At 37.2% G+C, this 18,473-nt stretch overlaps 1 protein-coding gene across 2 annotated transcripts in view; it reads left to right on the forward strand.

Moving 5' to 3' along the window:
• The window catches only part of LRP2 (LDL receptor related protein 2), a 116,565-nt gene that overhangs the window by 34,522 nt on the left and 63,570 nt on the right, over positions 1-18,473 (forward strand). Inside the window, exons 11-26 of one of the 2 annotated variants that reach the window (XM_064434543.1) lie at positions 70-239; positions 2,446-2,669; positions 3,441-3,647; positions 4,635-4,837; positions 5,457-5,597; positions 6,507-6,710; positions 7,591-7,783; positions 8,977-9,102; positions 9,399-9,529; positions 10,285-10,422; positions 11,310-11,591; positions 12,321-12,560; positions 13,196-13,315; positions 13,664-13,780; positions 14,920-15,297; positions 16,169-16,417. In XM_064434543.1, the coding sequence (XP_064290613.1) occupies positions 70-239; positions 2,446-2,669; positions 3,441-3,647; positions 4,635-4,837; positions 5,457-5,597; positions 6,507-6,710; positions 7,591-7,783; positions 8,977-9,102; positions 9,399-9,529; positions 10,285-10,422; positions 11,310-11,591; positions 12,321-12,560; positions 13,196-13,315; positions 13,664-13,780; positions 14,920-15,297; positions 16,169-16,417 (3,123 nt within the window). Of the gene's footprint in view, positions 1-69; positions 240-2,445; positions 2,670-3,440; positions 3,648-4,634; positions 4,838-5,456; positions 5,598-6,506; positions 6,711-7,590; positions 7,784-8,976; positions 9,103-9,398; positions 9,530-10,284; positions 10,423-11,309; positions 11,592-12,320; positions 12,561-13,195; positions 13,316-13,663; positions 13,781-14,919; positions 15,298-16,168; positions 16,418-18,473 lie in introns of those variants that run through there. The other variant, XR_010369291.1, reaches the window with a different exon arrangement.

The raw sequence follows: 18,473 nt of genomic DNA on the forward strand, positions 1-18,473 counted from the left end.
TATTGCAATGCCCCTTTGCAAAAGATCTTGCCTGCACAGTAATCCTGTCTCTGTCACTCCTGCTTTCAGCTGGTGTTGCATCGATTATTTTTTCCAACGGCCGTGATTTACTGATTGGAGATCTTCATGGAAGGAATTTTCGTACTTTGGTGCAGTCACAGAATCGTGGGATTGCAGTGGGAGTGGACTTTCACTTTTACCTGCGCAGAATCTTTTGGACTGACACAGTGCAAGATAAGGTTGGTGGAAGTTTCAAGAAGAATGTATTTTTGTGTACCTGGAAGTAGAGAACTTCAAGAGGCAGAATGTGTTGATAGGCCCTCATTTTTGAGAGCCAAAGCTGGCTGAATTTTTGTTTTCTAACAAAAAAGCTCCTTGAAATGTTTTATGTTAATGACTGCATTTTTTCAACTATACTATTACTTGTGACATATTAAACAAAGAATCCTATTATATGGGAATGTCTTGAGCAACTTTTAATTTTACTTGAGACTGAGTCCAAAAAACTAATTAAGAGAAATAGTAGACATTCTTTCAAAACGGAACAAATTTTTCTCGGTAATTTTTGAAACATGATCATTTAAAATGTAAAAGCCGTGTGCCTTCCAAGATGATAAAAATCAGACTTCATGTACTTCAAATGGCACTGTAATTGAGCTTGAATAACAAATATTGACAGTATTTTGTGTAATGAGCCAATATTGTGTTACTTTTCTCTTTTTTTTTAAGAGCAATTATTTTAGCTTCAGTAGAGCACAGTAATTTAAAAAAAAATAGTCTTCAGAACTGTTTGTGGAAGTTGGATGGCACCCTTGTTCTTTTTTTCTGTGCATAAATTACGTAAACCAAAGAAAGTCTTAGATCAAATGCTGAAACTTCATAATCTTTGTCCTCATGTTGATTGTCATGCAGAGTGAAGGAGAATCTGTGACCTGGCTCCTTCTAATGCCACTGACGGATCAATTTGGTGCCACTGTCATAATTCTGAACCTACACATAAGACATCTAATAAAAACTAGTTCTCACCACAGTTCCATGCTGGTTCTGTGGAAAGAACATTCCCTGCGTGGCTGTCAAGTAGAACAAGATTTGTGTGCACAATTTTTGGCTTTTTCATAGTTCTGGCATTTTTATTGTGGCTGTAGTAGGTTCCTGCAGTTGCTTTGTCAATGGCTGAATGTAGTCAGAGTCAAATCTTCACTTTTATGAGACAGGAGATTTATTCTGGCTTTGTAATAGATATAAATAAAAGATAATATGGGATTTTTTGCTGCACACCCCAGATGGCCAGGACTGCCTTTTTATATGCCCAATATAGTTTAATCCTAATTAATTAATTAAGATTAATTAATCTAAGTCCTAGCTAGACTATCCTGACAAAAACATTTGCATTTAGAATTTTCTTAAATTATGAATATTTCCACCTGATATCTTAAAATAATGGTATTACCAGGGCATTTTTTTCTTTTTTTTTTTCTTTTTAAAGTTTAAGACACAAAGAAAACCAGAAAATTGTGGGTTGTGTTTTGTGTGATCTTTATCTCATTTAGTGTACTGCCAGATACCCTAATGCCCATAAGCTCTTTCATCAACAGGGTTTCCAAAGAACAGAGTAGACAGTTAAGTGGTTATCTTGATTATTGTTACTTGGAATTGAAGAATATTTAAAAATTATACAACTCTTTCAGCTCTTATTTTTCATGCATATATTTACTTGGTCATCTCTATTTTCATTTGACTGCCTTCCAAATCTCATGCTGTTGTTCCAAAAAAAAAAAAAATTCTACCATTTCATATTACCCAGTGTTATAATCACACAATTACTATATATGTAAAATTATTGTGTTTGGACTGTTTGCTTCATGCAGCTCTGAACTTGCTTGTAAAATAACAGCATGATTCTTCTTGAGCAGGATGCTCTTAAAATTAGCCTTAGATAAAGGAGACCACAAGCTGAGACCTCCTTTCTGTGAGGATGGACAGCTTTCCCTTACTTTGTTAATTTTGCTATTTCCCCTTAATGGTAGCTGTAGTGAGAGCTCCCCCTCTTGTTTCTGGCCACTGTTGAGAGCTTAACCAAAGCATGATCGTTTGTTTTCAATCAATAAATATGCTGGGTTTTGCTAGATTCCAGGAAAGCAAATGCACTTTTTTTTCCTTTTTTTAACCATTTGCTAACAGACAAGACTGTTTTAGTCTTTTATCTTGTCCAATTTGCAGAAATGCTAGTTGAAGGCAAGCCTTCTTCAATTTTTGCATTGGTTTCCAGATTTTTGCAAAAAATCCTTACCTAAGGAAAAACTTAGAGGGTAACTTGCTTGCATCTGCTGGCAGATACAGATATAGTTGTAGATTGGTGATCAATGTGATGATAAAAGACAAATACCATGTGACTTGTGATTCAAAACATCATGTGGATACTGACAATATTTGTATTGTTTTCAGGTTTTTTCTATTAATATTGATGGCTCTGATTTCCAAGAAGTTTTAAATATTTCAGTTGACACGCCTGAAAACCTAGCAGTGGATTGGGTTAACAACAAGCTATATGTGGTTGAGACCAGTGTGAACAGAATAGATATGGTTAACTTGGATGGAACAAACCGTGTGACTCTTATTGCTGAAAATCTTGGAAATCCTAGAGGAATAGCACTTGATCCAACTGTTGGGTAAGTGATACTTATCAGATAATGGTGAAAGATGTCAGAAATTCTCTTATCCCCATGTAAATGGAAAACAACTAGGAAACAGCAAGAGTTGTCATTTTGGAATCAGATATAAAATATTTTGAATATTGGCATTCTATCCTAACCTATTCTGCACCTTAATTTATAAGACGACTGTGCAATGCATTTATTTATAATGTGTGGAATCTGTTTCATGGCTGGAGTTCTGTGTGCATGAGCAGCACTGAAAATGGGACCTGTGGAATTGCCCTGCAGAGGAGTATTATCCTTAAAGATTTCAGTTATGGTAGCACCCACAGATCTCCTACTATCTGAAATAAAGAGATGGAATGAAGCCAGGAAAATTAGTGTCTCCTAATCCGTATGCTTCAGAAGTATATGTGAACCATGAAAACATGGATCTTCAGAGAATGGGAAGAGAAATTTCATGCAACTTGTAGTCATGGCTGCTGCTTTCATGATGCAACTATTAGTCATTGTTTTTTTCTGGCAGTAAACTTAAGCCTGTGATTTAATAAGGGAAACTAGTACTTCTGAGGTCTTTTGGGTGAAAGCATGCTTCCTTATGGATTTATTCTATAAAAGAAAATGAAAATTAATTTTTGTTTAGAAAGTATGAAGTATGTTTTCATAGTATGCCAGAAACAAATTCTGTTCTGCAAGGGTGCTGGTTTTAAATTCCATGTGAAATGCTGGGGTTTCTTATAAAATCTCCAGGAAATGTGACCTTTATTCTTTTTTATCTCTTTATAGTTATTTGTTTTTCTCAGACTGGGACAGTCTGTCTGGTGATCCTAAAGTGGAAAGGGCCTTCATGGATGGCACAAATCGTCAGGATTTGATAAAAACAAAATTAGGCTGGCCTGCTGGAATAACCCTGGATATTGTGTCAAAGAGGCTCTACTGGGTTGACAGCCGGTTTGATTACATTGAGACTGTAACTTATGATGGACTTCAAAGGTAGGTGAAATATTATTCCTTGCAGGCTACAGATACACTGATTATTTTATGTCTAGTTCAAAAAAAAGATTTCTCTAACAAAACAAGATACTCAAAGGATGAATATTACAACATAATGAATGTGATGTACCTTTGTCTCTATGGTGTCATGCTACTTCTAGACATTCCTTAATTCATTATTCTTTTCTCTTTTACAACCTTGAATGCCTTTTGCCCTTATTTTGTAATGTACATTTTATAGTCCACCAGTACAGTACACATTTTTTACAGCATTTGCTTTTTATTATTTTTCAATTATATTCATTATTTTCCATCATAATTTCTTTGCATTTTTTTCATGAATGAATTTATATGAACTATCCCACTTTAAAGCACTAATTTATGTGATAGGTGTTAAATGCTTCACTTACATTTTGTAATCTTTGCTGTCAAAAATTAAGTCATCCTTCACCTTATTATGATGCTGGGGAGACTAAATCACAGCATGCAAGAAGGGAGTCCTTGAGTTTTTATGGGACTGTGTCTTACAGCAAGTGTTGTTTAGAAGACTGCTTATCTCTATATTTCTGATTAGTATAAGTTAGTCAAAACAAGAAAAAATGTCCTCTTTAGCATACCTTCTATGTATTGACTTCAGAAAACAGTCTTCTGCTTTTTTGACAGGTCTATTGTTCAATGTATTTTTTACTTATTAAATTATAAAATTAATGTTGGTATCTTTTCTCCTCTCATCTTTACTCACTGTATTTTCTTGGAATTTGCTAGCATTTTTTCTCTATTTTTACTGCTGTCTCCTTTGAATGATGAACTGTGTATGTTTAGCTTTTTCCCTTCAGTTCATTTGAACTTTTTCATTTGTACTTTAGTAGCTTCTCTGTTAAAACCAAAATCCATGAATGAATTAAAAATACTGTATTCTTTCATCTGTTAATAATGTTATTGTCTAGGTAATATTTGGTAAATAATGTTAAATCATCTTTATAACAGGAAAACAGTAGCTCATGGAGGCTCACTGATTCCTCATCCATATGGAATCACTTTATTTGAACACAATGTTTATTTCACTGATTGGACCAAAATGGCAGTGGTGAAAGCTAACAAATTTTCAGAGTCTAACCCTCAAGTGATCTACCAGTCTTCACTGAGACCTTATGGAGTGACAGTTTACCACGCTGCCAGGCAGCCATTTGGTAAGACCATAAGTAGATTATAGAGGGAGATTTAGGAAGTATGTTACCAAAACTGGTAAAAATTATGAGACTTTTACTTTGCTGTAATTATGATACATAAATTTGTATTGTAAAGCTGGGCTGATTTTTATCACCCAGTTGTTTCATCCAACTCCTGTAGCTGATGAACTGTCAAATGCAACATTCAAGAGTAGGGGGAGCTTTATAAATAGATTGATACTTGGTGGAGTCAAACTTTTGGGTTTGAGTAGTATTGGTGTTAAGGACTTTTTTCCTCAACACTGCAATGAATGCAGTGAAAAGGCTACCATTATTCAATTAATTCTGTGAGATATAGTTCTGAAGTAGGTCTGTGTGCAGAAGACTGTAGCCCAAATTATGGCCTTAATGCTGTGTGCTGAGTGTCTCTTTATAAGCTAAATTCCTTAAGGGTGGTTACCCCTGATGTGATTTTGGTGCATTCCACAGTAGAACTGGTGGGGTATATTGTCCATGTGATGTAACTCTCACATGATCTACGCGATTTATTGTGGATGTTGAAAAAAATCCTGAAAAATCAAGATAATGATGCCATTCTGTTAACAGAGGAAGTTATAATTCTATCTGTATTATTTTCCAGTAAGAAATCCTTGTGGAAGTAATAATGGGGGATGTGAACAGGTCTGTGTTCTCAGCCACAAAACAGATAATGATGGCCTAGGTTATCGCTGTAGGTGTATCCTGGGCTTTGACCTACACGTGGATGGACGACATTGTGTTGGTAAGAAAATGCCTTACAATTGTTGCAAGTAATGCTACTCCATCAGCTCTAGAGCTGCTTCTAGAACATCTTTCCTCTCTTCAGTAGCTTCAATATACTGAGGACTTCTTGTCTTTTCACCACAACTCTTTTCGACAGCTTTAAATGTAGTAATTTCTGCTGATGTTTGTTTCAAACCAGAACTTAAACTCACCTCCTTTAATGAGGATTTTGAGTTAAATACGGAATATATGTAGACAGCTGTATGATTGAGCTCTTAATCCTGAAATCAAGCATGAATGCTTGCTAATACGCAGATTTTGCATTATTTTGAACATATAAGCCTGCTTTTCTGCGCAGTACTGTGCAGATTAGGTTGGCCTATCTCCCTTTGAACACATGGCAAGACTAATAGGCACAGTATTAGAGCTGTGTGTTTCTATCAGCAATCTTCTGCTTTCTGTTTGAGTGCAGAATTTTCGCTGATGCACATTTACTATGACTGTCTACTGACAAAGTATGTCATATATGTTGTCCATAACTTTAGTATTTGGACATTCATTTATCTGGCTACCCCAGGTATTGTCTAGTTTTATGGTAGGTTGACAAAGCCTGTGAGGTTTTTTTTATAGATTATTATAAAGAGAAGAGTACAGAAGATTATTTCTGCTTCCATAGGCATGTTTGCTTTGAAAGTGTATTAGGACCACAGTTACAATGAAAGTAGAATATTTGACCACATCACCTAATATTCTGGATTGGGTTTTGTTTTTCTTCCTCAGTTTTTACGTCTTGTCCGTATATAAATCCCTGTTTTCTCATTCTTCTTTTTTCCACTTCCAGGCTATTAGTGTTGTCAAAATAAAACAAGGGTTTTCTTAATGCTCAGGTGTCTCCCCTTGTGAATGTGTCTGATTTTTCCTTTCACAGCTGTGCGACAGTTTCTGCTGTTTTCATCGCAGACGGCAGTGCGGGGAATCCCATTCAATCTCTCCACCCAGGAAGATGTGATCATACCTGTAACAGGGAGCCCTTCATACTTTGTTGGAATTGACTTCTCTGCTCAGGATGACACAATTTTTTTTTCAGACACAAGTAAAGACATGATCTATAAACAGAAAACTGATGGTTCAGGTGAGAATCATGATTGGGAATTGTGGAGTAATTATGGTAAGGAGACTGTAATATATATATTTAAAAAAATAGTAAAAAGTCACATTATGAGATATACAGATAAATCTCAGTGTGACCCCAGTAACCTGGAAAAGGTTTCTCAAAAATGTTTGTACAACTTGTATTAAGCTTGTTGAATTTTCTTGTTGTTTGACAAACTTGCTGAATGTATTTGGGAATGAACTATTTTTAGTACTTCTCAGAACTGGTCTTTGCCCTCAGCAGTCTGTTTATGCAGACAAGTATGCCGTTCACTAGTATGAAACTGTGTTTCTATTTTAATTTCCCTATCTGGAGAGCAGGATGTTTGCTATGATACTGTAATACAGAAAAAGAAGATTACCTTTGTAAGATTTTTGGAAATCCTATTTATGCTAGTGTAAAGAATGTTTCAGTCTAATTTATAATGATAATCAAATGTCAGCATATCGTCTTCTGTACTTGCTTGCTGCCTTGGGTCAGGTTAATGGTAGACTGCAGCTGACCATTACTATGCAAAGAGTAGGTAAAGTCTGGCTATTGAGCAAGATGTCATTACTGCACTGACCTTACTCACATTCATTTGTAAAACCCTCAGTGTAAACTTAGTGGCAGATTTTTCTCTGACCTTTGGCTAGTCTTTATTTCCCCTCTTTTTCAGTTGTGCCTGTGCACAAACACCTTCTTTGTCTAGAGCAAAGGGCACCCCTCCCTCCCCTTGGTTATTGGTCTTTATATTAAGTAGCACAGAGGTAGCATTTTTACCAAGGGAAACCACAAGTTTTGTCAATAGAATATTGCACTGATGTTATTTCCCCTGTTCCTAAACATTTGCAATCATTATGTGTGTTATAAATTCTAGGAAGAGAAATCTTGACTGCTAATAGAGTGGAAAGTGTTGAAGATTTAGCTTTTGACTGGATCTCAAAGAATCTTTACTGGACAGATCCTCGATACAGGAGCATTAGTGTGATGAGGCTGGCAGATAAATCCAGGAGAGCTATTGTTCAGAATTTAAATAATCCTCGTTCAATAGTGGTTCATCCTGTTATTGGGTAAGTTTAGATTCTCATTTTAAACTATATGTACAAATTCATGGTTTAAGCAGAACTGGCGAGATTAGATTTACATCTGGTTCTGGGTTTTTGCTCTTTTCAAAATACCATCTCTTTTCAGTTGTCTTGTCTTTATTTCATTTGTTTTATTCCAGCCTAGGATTCAGCACTCAGAGGCAAGGGTATGGTGAGAAAGATTCTACATGACAGAAGCACTCAAAAGAACTCTCTTTAAAAGCACTATGCCTTTTAAATTTTACTCCTGTTCATTGATAAAAAGGCAAAAAAAACTTGGTTTGTTTGTATCACTCACAAAGCTATTTCTCATAGCTGAAAGATGGAGTTTGCTAAAGTCCATCTTGCTAAACTCCATCAGTATATTGTTTTTAATATACTTTCAATTCCCAGACTGCTAGCATTGGTTCTGTAGTTTTTTCTCTCTGAATTTATTTATTTGAAACACATGGGATACTACTGTCTGTAGTATTTGATGCTGTCCTGGATTACAGACCTTAAAATATGTGACTCCATACACAAAATAAAGCCCTGCTTTTCTTTCATTGAAATGCTTACTTTGATGGAAATGCTTACTTTGTTCTTTGCTTACTGTGTTCTTTGCCAGTGCCAAGACAGTGTTTCTTTCACAGCATAGTTTGTAATGTTGTACTACTTAATTTCTTGATTCTTGGATATTGATTTTCATGTGTAACTAAACACACTATTTTGAAAGTCATAAGAATAATGTTCAACCTGGATCCTTGGATATCCTAACATTTTTTGTTTGTTTGTTTATAAAATTACTTAACATTAACTTCAACTCTTTGACTGTAAGCATAAGTTAAATGGATTAGGAGAAAATTCTTTGTAGCATTCATGCTGGAAGATGCATTTTTGATTGGGTCTATTTCTCTGTCAGTAATTACACAAGAACCGTAACAATTTTAACCAAGTAATGGATATTTTATATCTAAAGGACCAAAATACTTCCAAAGATTCTGGTGGTTGTATACAGGATAAATATGTGTTGTCGATACTACTGCCAATTGAGGAGAGGGACAACACAAAAGGGTATTTTTTTAAGTTATGTGAAGGATGTGATACAAAGAAAAGCGTTAATGCTGTTTCAAACGTTTGCTCTGTTTAATCACATTATATAATTTAGTTTATATGTCTTCTGACATGTGTCCTTTCAGGTATATATTCTGGACAGATTGGTTTCGTCCGGCAAAAGTCATGAGGGCCTGGAGCGATGGATCCCATGCCTTGCCAATTGTCAATACAACGCTAGGCTGGCCCAATGGCCTCGCCATTGACTGGAGGTAAGGGCAACACAGAGGACAGAGAGGCTTTTCTGAGCAAGCATGTTTCTTCCTTTGAACTGTTATGGAGTAAAAACAAAGGAATGATGTCAGATTGCATGCACTGGCACTCTTTTCTTGAAGACCTTATCTTTCAATTGGTTGAAAAGCCTTAAAATATAAGGTTTTCTCAGGAATCCCTCCCCACAGACTCCAATAGCTCATTGTAGGTTGAAGATTATTATTTAAGAAGATGCTAGTGCTTCATAATGGACATAATGTCACTTAAAAAGATATAAAATTTTCATTATTTCTAGTTCTCTGAGGTTGTACTGGGTGGATGCTTTTTTTGATAAGATTGAGCACAGCACCTTTGATGGGCTGGACAGACGGACTCTTGAACATATTACTCAGATGACTCACCCATTTGGCCTTACAATTTTTGGAGGTAAGTCTGGCACTGAAAAATATTATCTATTATCACAGATTTTTCTTTTCATATGGTGATCTGTGAGTTTGTGACATAAATTGACAGAGATTTTGCAATACTGGTTTTTCCAAAAGCACTCTTGAATGTTTCTATGAAAAATATGTATTTAGTAGTTCTTTCTTGTTTATAGAACTGGTTTTATGTATATTTATTTTTAAATAGTTTTAGATAGGTCAGGTAATTAATGTAGTGCAACAAGTCAGATATGCTGTACTAATTATAGCTTCCAAGGTGAGCTATTCATGCTGAACAGACAAAGTGAATCACCACTCCAGAGATGGTCAACACTTCAGGATTTCTAATAATTATATGTAAAGTTTATTACTGGATTTATGTTGTATCTGAAGAAAGATGTCAGTATGTGACCCTTTTTGATCATGTATAAAAATATCTTCAAAAATACTCTAAAATTTTCTGTGAAGTAGTGTTAGTCAATTACTTAAAATTGCCTTGGAATTTGAAATTGTATTTGGGTTTGTAATGTGTCAATTTCAGTAAAATTTGAGAAGGCTTCCCTAAGTTATGTCTGCCTGTGATTGAAGTCTCACTTTGACAGCATTATAAGTGGTGAAAGTCCTTTTGTCTTTTTTATGAAACAAATATGAAAAATGGTTAAATTTTCATGTAAAGTCTTTTAAAGTTTTTTTTTTTTTATGATACTTGAACTTTTATGATATATTTCTATATAATATGTTAAATATTTTTCAAAACAGGTTATGCCTATTTCACTGATTGGAGACTTGGTGGAATAGTTCGAGTAAGGAAGTCTGATGGAGGAGAAATGACTATTATTAGGAGGGGCATTAGTAACATTATGCATGTTAAAGCATACGACGCTCATTCCCAAATAGGTGAGCCCCTTTCTTCTGCAGAGGGAGGGTGTGAAACAGGGAATAGGAGACAAAATGTCAGGACAGTAGATTTCCAGTTTCAATTCTATGAATGGCTTCATTGCATCATAACTGACACACAAAGGAGGCAGCACAGGCCCTTACAATCACACGTTGTTTATCTCCAGTTGTGACTGGATGCAATTTCCCTCTACCCCTCCTGTTACTGTACTTAACAACTGAACAAAATGAAATTATGATTCCATTGTGTTTTGGGTAATTGTATCACCAACTACAACTTCGTATTTCTCCTTTTCTGGTAGAAGTTTTATTTAAACTAAAAAATTTATTTTGAGGAATTGGGTACATGTTTATTAGTTAAATTACTATTTGTCAAGTAACTACTATGTATAAATCACTGATTTTCTCTTATTTTCTTATTTTCTCAAATTCTATGCGATTGTATGATCTAAGGCAAGGATTTGGTATTGTAATTAGTTCTGTGAAACAGCCAATACACTCATCAAACATATGATTAAATTTAAGGTTCACTGACTACTTGGTATCAAAAGATTGGATCTGGTCTCACAGCCTGGATCAGACAAAGGTTCTCTTTTGTGGTAGTATACTTATTTCCAGACAGCTGCTGAATATTGTCAGAAAATTGGATGAAATTTAATAGTATGTTTTTATCTTCCATAAACATTTATGTTAGGAAGAGTATATAGAATGCAACACTTCTTTTATGTTACTGCTACTATTACTGTCAATGAGCTTGACCTTATTGTGCAGTGTATGTAGAACCAGGACTTGCTACAGCACTTTTTTTTACAGTTATTTTGCACTTTTAATAGTTCCCAAGATGTTATATGTAGTGTGTGCATTGATCTTCTTTATCACTATTTAAGGGTCTAACTACTGTAATAGAGGAACAAATCCCAATGGAGACTGCAGCCATTTCTGCTTCCCAGTACCAAACTTTCAGAGAGTTTGTGGGTGTCCTTATGGCATGAAGCTGGCCCCAAATCAACTGACATGCGTTGAAGATCCATCCAACGAGCCACCCACTCTGCAGTGTGGCTCCTACTCATTTTCCTGTGGCAATGGAAGATGTGTGCCTCGATACTACCAGTGTGATGGTGTTGATGATTGCCACGATAACAGTGATGAACAAAACTGTGGTTCTTTAAGTGAGTAGTACTGTAATCTTCAGTTAGTGTTCCTTGTTTGCAGGTCAGGAAATTTAATGAGTCAATGCTGATCTATTTGTTACATCTGGATTTTAACAGTTAAGTAAATTAAAAGGACATTGGTTCATTTCCTGGTTTTACACTGAAGTGTCTCTCACAAAGTATTTTGTTTTTCAAGTAAATTGAGAGAACGGTGGAATAATAACAGTTGATAAGGCATGGAAGAGAGAATAAGATACTGAAGATATCAAAGAGACTTTTATGACATATCTGGTGCTTCTTCAGAGTTTATTCTTTTAAATCACAAACAAGAAAATAGGACAGAGTAGTAAAATGTGCTCTTTAATGCACAGGACTAACTAGTATGACTGAGGTGTAAACTGTTTCTTATTAATGGGTCATTTTAGAATAACTAGAATATCTTTTGGGGTAAAGTATAAAGCAATATATGATTACTAGAAGAAGTTCCTTTTCTTGTTCTTTTGATGGCTGTGGAGTGCTTAACTGTTTAATTTTTTATTACTTCTTGGAGTTTCAAAAAACTTGTAAGTATTCTGTTAAATTCTGTAGCAGGTTGCATAACAGACATTTTAATTAGAAGCAATGTGCACTTAGAATTTGATGCATATTTTAGTATGTTCTCTAAGTGTAATGAATGTACTGATAACTGTTACAGAAAAGACAATTTTGGAGATCTTTATAAAGACTTTTTTTTTATTTTTCATTCAGACAATACTTGTGCTTCTTCAGCTTTTACCTGTGCCAGTGGACAGTGCATTCCGGGTCACTGGCATTGTGATAAACATAATGACTGTTTTGATGGCAGTGATGAATTGCATTGTCCTACACAAGGACCCTCTTCATGCCCTGCAACCCACTTCACCTGTGAAAATAGAAGATGTATTCCAAGAATCTGGCTATGTGATACTGACAATGACTGTGGTGATGGCTCAGATGAAAAAAACTGCAGTGAGTATCATGACTGTGTGTTGTTTTTGTAGTCAACTGTGCGTATCTTCATAGCTATATCTGTAGGTATAAGGATGATAAATGAAATTGGGAAAAAAGGGCTAGTGTCTAATTTAGACTGATATTTTTTAGTCCTTAAGATGTGGAAAACTTGTCTAATTTATTCCAGGGCCAAGTAGAATGCAGAGAAATACTTAAAAAAATTAAAAGAGGCAAATGTGATAATCATAATCATGGTGTTGCATAATGTCATACACTGTAATTAGCAAAAAGCAGTTAAAGCTGAAATGTTCTAAACACCTACTTCATGAGTGATCTCACTGATGGCTAATGGAGTAGTCAGCTAACCTAGGCTGAAAGTTTTTAGCAGAAGTAAGATAGTAAAGCTTTTTAATATGCTTTTATTTTGAGTTATTTACCACTACGTGGAATCTTTTGTTTATTTTCCATGAGCCCAAGCCTACATATAAATGAAAAATTACATGATATTAATTTATTAGTGCTTATAATTTATATGATTGCTAGTTGCTGTATTATATGCTGCAAGTTAGGGATCTTTTCCTACTTTCTAAGCAATATGCTGATTTCAAAAGAGAGGAAAGAAACACATTTGCATTTATTGTCATTCTTAATAGCTTTCACAGGTACTTGTGAACCCAGGCAATTCCAGTGTCCAGACCATCGCTGTATTGACCCATTCTATGTCTGCGATGGAGACAAAGATTGTATAGATGGTGCTGATGAGCATGGCTGCAGTAAGTGTAACTTTCTTTGTTGAATGCCTCTTTATTGTTTCCTCACACTTGCCCCCAAAGGAGTCTTTGGTGATCTCATATTACCAGCTCCAAGAATGCATAATAAATCTATCCATAAATTAATCCTGTTTGTAATGCTTTTGATCTCTGGCCTGCTTGTGGAGGGCTGAAATCTGTTTCCTCTGTTTTCTGTGAATTACAAAGTCACTGCATTTTCTGTGCCTCAGGAAAATTATGGTCTTCAGTGGAATTTATACCATATCTGACTTAAGCGCCTGTAGGATAAATCTCATGCAGTCTAGCTCTGTAAAATAAATAAATAACATTCAATATTTTTAAATTTTGTAGTATATAACTGCAGTGCCACAGAGTTTAAGTGTCTAAGTGGAGACCAGTGTATCAGCACCTACTACCAGTGTGATGGTGTTTTTGACTGCAATGATCACTCAGACGAGGCTGACTGCCGTAAGTATATTGATGCTGAAAGAAAGACTTCAGTTATTAAGTGATGCTTCTGGAAATTTCCTTTAATCTGCTATGTCAAATACTCTCCTTGAAATCTTAATATTCTTTTCAGGGAAACTTGTCTTAATGACATTTTCCTGAGCAGGAATTTCAAACAGAGGTTCCAATGCAAGAATATCATAGAATCATAGAATGGCATGGGTTGGGAAGAACCTTAAAAGTCATCTAATTTCCATGCCATGGGCAGAGATACCTTTCACTAGACCGGATTGCTCAAAGCCCCACTGCATCTGGTCTTGAACACTTCCAGGGATATGGCATCCACACTTTCTCTGGAAAACCTGTTCCAGTGCCTCACCATCCTCACTGTAAAGAATTTCTTCCTGCTATCTAATCTAAATCTGTTTTCTTTCAGTTTGAAACCATTCCTCTTTGTCCTGTAATTACATGCCCTTGTAAAAATTTTCTCGCTATCTTTCAGTATCTGAAGGGAGCCTATAAGAAAGGCCACAGTTAGGTCACCCCTAAGCTTACTCTTTTCCAGGTTGAACAATTTCAATTCTTTTAGTTTTTTTTTATGGGAGAGGTGCTTCATCCCTCTAATCATATTGGAGTAGACTAAGCAGATTATGCTGGCAAGAAGAGATGGTCCAAGCAAAGAGGGCAGTTTGCATTCCTTTTGGCTATAACATTTTGTTTTACTTGGCATTTCAGTCTCAGGATTTTAAAGTAAAATAAAGTCTATTAATCTGAAAAACCTGGTATTCACGAGAATTACATTGCAACTTTTTTTTGAGTAATTTTTAACACTTAAATTGGTTAAAATGCTACAGCACAGGGTGGTGAAAAAGAAACTGATTTTTTGTAGCTTTGGACAGGTACATAGGTATAACTATGTGCTTACTCAAAGTATAACAATAGTTTAATTGCCTTGTTGACCACATTATAAAGTAGAGGTTAAAATAGTCACATTTTGAAACGTCATGTAGATTGACTGTGAATCTATGGCCTGATCTAAAAGCAACACATTTCTTAGTAGCACTGTAACTAGTTATATAAGAGATGAACTGAACATAGTGGTTTTGCTTCTCTGTCTAAAATTGAAACAGCTTCTGAGCTGTTGAATGTCATTTTTCTAGCTACAAGACCACCAGGGATGTGCCACCAGAATGAATTCCAGTGTCAGTCAGATGGCAGTTGTGTTCCTGATAACTGGGAATGTGATGGCCATGCTGATTGTGCAGATGGCTCAGATGAACATCACAGGTGTCCTGCCAGAACGTGTCCTCCATCGCTTTTCCGCTGTGATAATGGCAACTGTGTGTATCGAGCGTGGATCTGTGATGGTGATAACGACTGCAGGGACATGAGCGATGAGAGAGATTGTCCAACTCAGCCTTTCCGGTGCCCCAGCTGGCAGTGGCAGTGTCCAGGGCACAGCATCTGTGTGAATCTCAGCAAAGTATGTGATAATTCTGCTGATTGTCCTAATGGAGCTGATGAATCCCCACTGTGCAGTAAGTTACTCTTCAAGTATCTATTGTAGATTATGTGTCGTGTCTTCAGAAAGAAATGGGATATTCAGCATGCTCTATTTAATGTCACAATGTTTCTGGCTGAAATGTGAGCACAATGTAATTTGAGCTCAAATTTCTAAGTGAAGCTTGCTTTCTGTGAAAAGATACTACAATGATGACTGAGGAATTAATCTGCTATGTCCAATCTTGTGCTCTGAATTCCAGTGTGACTCTCACTGACTTTAGATTTTTATGTAACATGGGAATGAACTTTGTATTCCTGGACACATTCACTAAAGCATAGTATGCTTTATATTCAGATGAAATGTGATTCAGTCTTTAATATTCTCTTTTAAATTTTTAACTTCAAGAATCATTATTAAAATCAAGAAGTTCATTTGTAGCAAAAATTTGTATTTATATTGATTATGAATTGATTTAAACATAATCTTTTTCTTTCCTTCTTTTCTCCTTCTTCTCTTTAATCAATGCACATTCTCAGATGAACCCCAGCCAGGTATGATTATAAACTATTTTAAATTATTATTTGTACAGCTTTAGGATTGGAGTGGTAAAGTAAATTTTCGTATATTTCTAGCTATGTTTGAAAAAGTTGTTGTATATACTTAGCCTTCTGTTTGGCATTCATTTGATGGGATTCAGTACATATGATGTTGATACCTGCCTTAATGTGCACTGTGTATGTTGTATTTTGCTTAAGGACCACAGTCCATTCTCACACTGCCTAACTGATGATTCTGCAGTTGTTTTAGTAGCAGGCTTTGGCTAATAATGCAATTGTAAAGATTTCAATTTATCAGAGGATTATTTATTGACTATTTGCTTATCTCTTTCCCCAACCCAACTTCAGATCAGGAAAGCTGCTCTGACAATAATGCTGGCTGCACTCATGAATGTATTCAAGGACCTTTTGGAGCTCAGTGTACCTGTCCTATTGGATACCAGCTTGCAAATGACTCCAAGACCTGTGAAGATATTAATGAATGTGACCCTCCAGGCTTTTGTAGTCAGCACTGTTACAATGAGAGAGGATCTTTTAGGTGTTATTGTGATGAAGGATACATTCTAGAAGCCAACGGGAGGATTTGTAAAGCAGCAGGTGAGAAACATTGATGTCAGTCAAAGAATGACAGCAATGCGTGAAAACTGTCCAGCTTTGTCTCTCAGTTTGAAAGACAGATGTCTGCTGAGGAAGGTGGGAACCTCCCTTGTAATGGAAAATGACCCCCTTCCCTCCAAATTATTATAACTTTGAAATTAAGGGATTTTCAGGCAAAGATATGGGAAGAGGAATAGCAGTTCTTTGTTACTATATATACACATGTAGATATGTGTAACAAGACGAGCAGCCAACAGCTCTGGCGGCAGCAGCAGCAGCAGCAGCAGCAGCAGCAGCAGCAGCAGCAGCAGCAGCGGAGCGGGGCCCGCGGCGCCTTCCCCGCCCGCGGGCGCTTCCCCTCCCCGCAGTGCCGCTCTCGGCCGCCAGGGGGCGCTGCTGGCTCCGGCCCGGCAGGGCGGCTGCGATGCTTCCCCTGCGCCGGCAGGGGGCGCTGTGGCGCGAGCGCGGCCGCGTCTCCCTCATGGGGTAATGGCGGCGGCGGGATGGAGAATGGGGGTGCGGCAGGAACCTCGGGGCGGCAGCTGGAACCCCAGAGTAGCAAACGAAACTCCACAGCTGTAGCAGGAGCCGCTGGGGTTTCTAGGCAGGCAAGGGTGTGAAGTTGTAGTACAGCAAAAACCCGGAGCAGTGGCAGAGAAAACACAGGGCTGGGCAGCGGCAGCCCGGCTCCTCGCAGCCCGGTGAGGCTCCTTTGGAAGGGCCTCGGGGTCCCGGGTTTTCCCCTGAGGCACTCCGGTAGATGGTGAGGGTCCTTTCTAGCGAGTAGCCAGTCCAACTGCTGCTCTTACGAGCAGAGGCTCAGCCACAGTAAGGAAGAAGTAGTGCAGGGCTGGGCGGTGGCAGTGGCAACAGCTTGACCCACCGTCCTCCTCCAATGCCCAGAGCAAGAACAAGAAGTGTCCAGCCCAGCCCCTCACCCCCCAGCCAAAATCTGGTATTGCTGCCCTTCCCAAGAGAATGCCCCAGCTAGACAGTGCAGCCAGCTGCACTCATCCCCCTTCTCCTTGGCTATGTCCTTAGTCTCCCTCTTAAGTAGGAGTCATTGTTGTCTCTTAGCAACAAATGGGAGAAAATTCCCTGAGAGAAAGCAAGTAAAGGAGAAATCCTAAGCCCCAACACTTTGGTTATGATATTTTTCTCTTTTAAAAGAGTTGATGTAAACAGTCATTTAGAGCTGTTCATGGGAGATGACCTTGAGAATTAAGACTGTCAGCTGTAGGGTTCATTAGAAACTAATATTATATTGAATTAGTATATTTAAATGAACACTGTTATTTTTAGCCTGCAATGGTCAAAAATAATGTTTTGAAGAAAAGCAATGTGAAAGGCTTGTAAGCCATAGGTCAAAATTAACTATTCATAAAATTAAATGCTTACGAAGTATTTAATCCCAGCCTTTCATAAGACTTACCTAGTGCCTGTGCAGTACTCTGCTCATTTGTAAGGAGCAGACATCACTGGTACAGCCTGGATGCCAGTTGGTCTCTGTCTCTTTCATAGTACACTGACAGGGCAGAGAAGCCATAAACCCAGTGGAATTTGTCTCTACAGGTTTTCTGATTTAGGGATACACTCAGGTTGTGGAAGATCCTTGCATTTTCCCTGCACATAAGCTTGGCCGTTACCGATAGGGAGTTTCTTGTACTTTGTTGTCTTTATGGTTGTACTCTTCAGTTGTTTTTCAGCATCTTATCTGTGAACCTAATTACAGCAATCTATGGCTTTCCTGTAATCTGTTTCTTCTCCCTTGTTCCCACATGGTCTAAAGGTGGAAAAAAGAGAAGTTGGGTTACAAAGGAAGGAGACGAGGCTGAGTAGATTAATTGGAGGTGCCAAAAACTTTGGGAGTTGAATCGGGAGTGGGAGATGAAAGAGGTTTATGAAGGAATGAGTGTTGGATGTCAGCAGCAAACTGGTTAGACAGTGGGGGATAGGACCTAAGGTCCAGATAGGAGACTGGAAGGGAAATCTGTAAAAAGTTATGGAGAAAAGCCAAGGTAGATTTAAAAGTCAGGGTGGACAGACTGGATATCTT

This window comes from Passer domesticus, chromosome 10 (assembly GCF_036417665.1).
Source record: "Passer domesticus isolate bPasDom1 chromosome 10, bPasDom1.hap1, whole genome shotgun sequence".
In the NCBI taxonomy this organism is placed as follows: Eukaryota; Metazoa; Chordata; class Aves; order Passeriformes; family Passeridae; genus Passer; species Passer domesticus.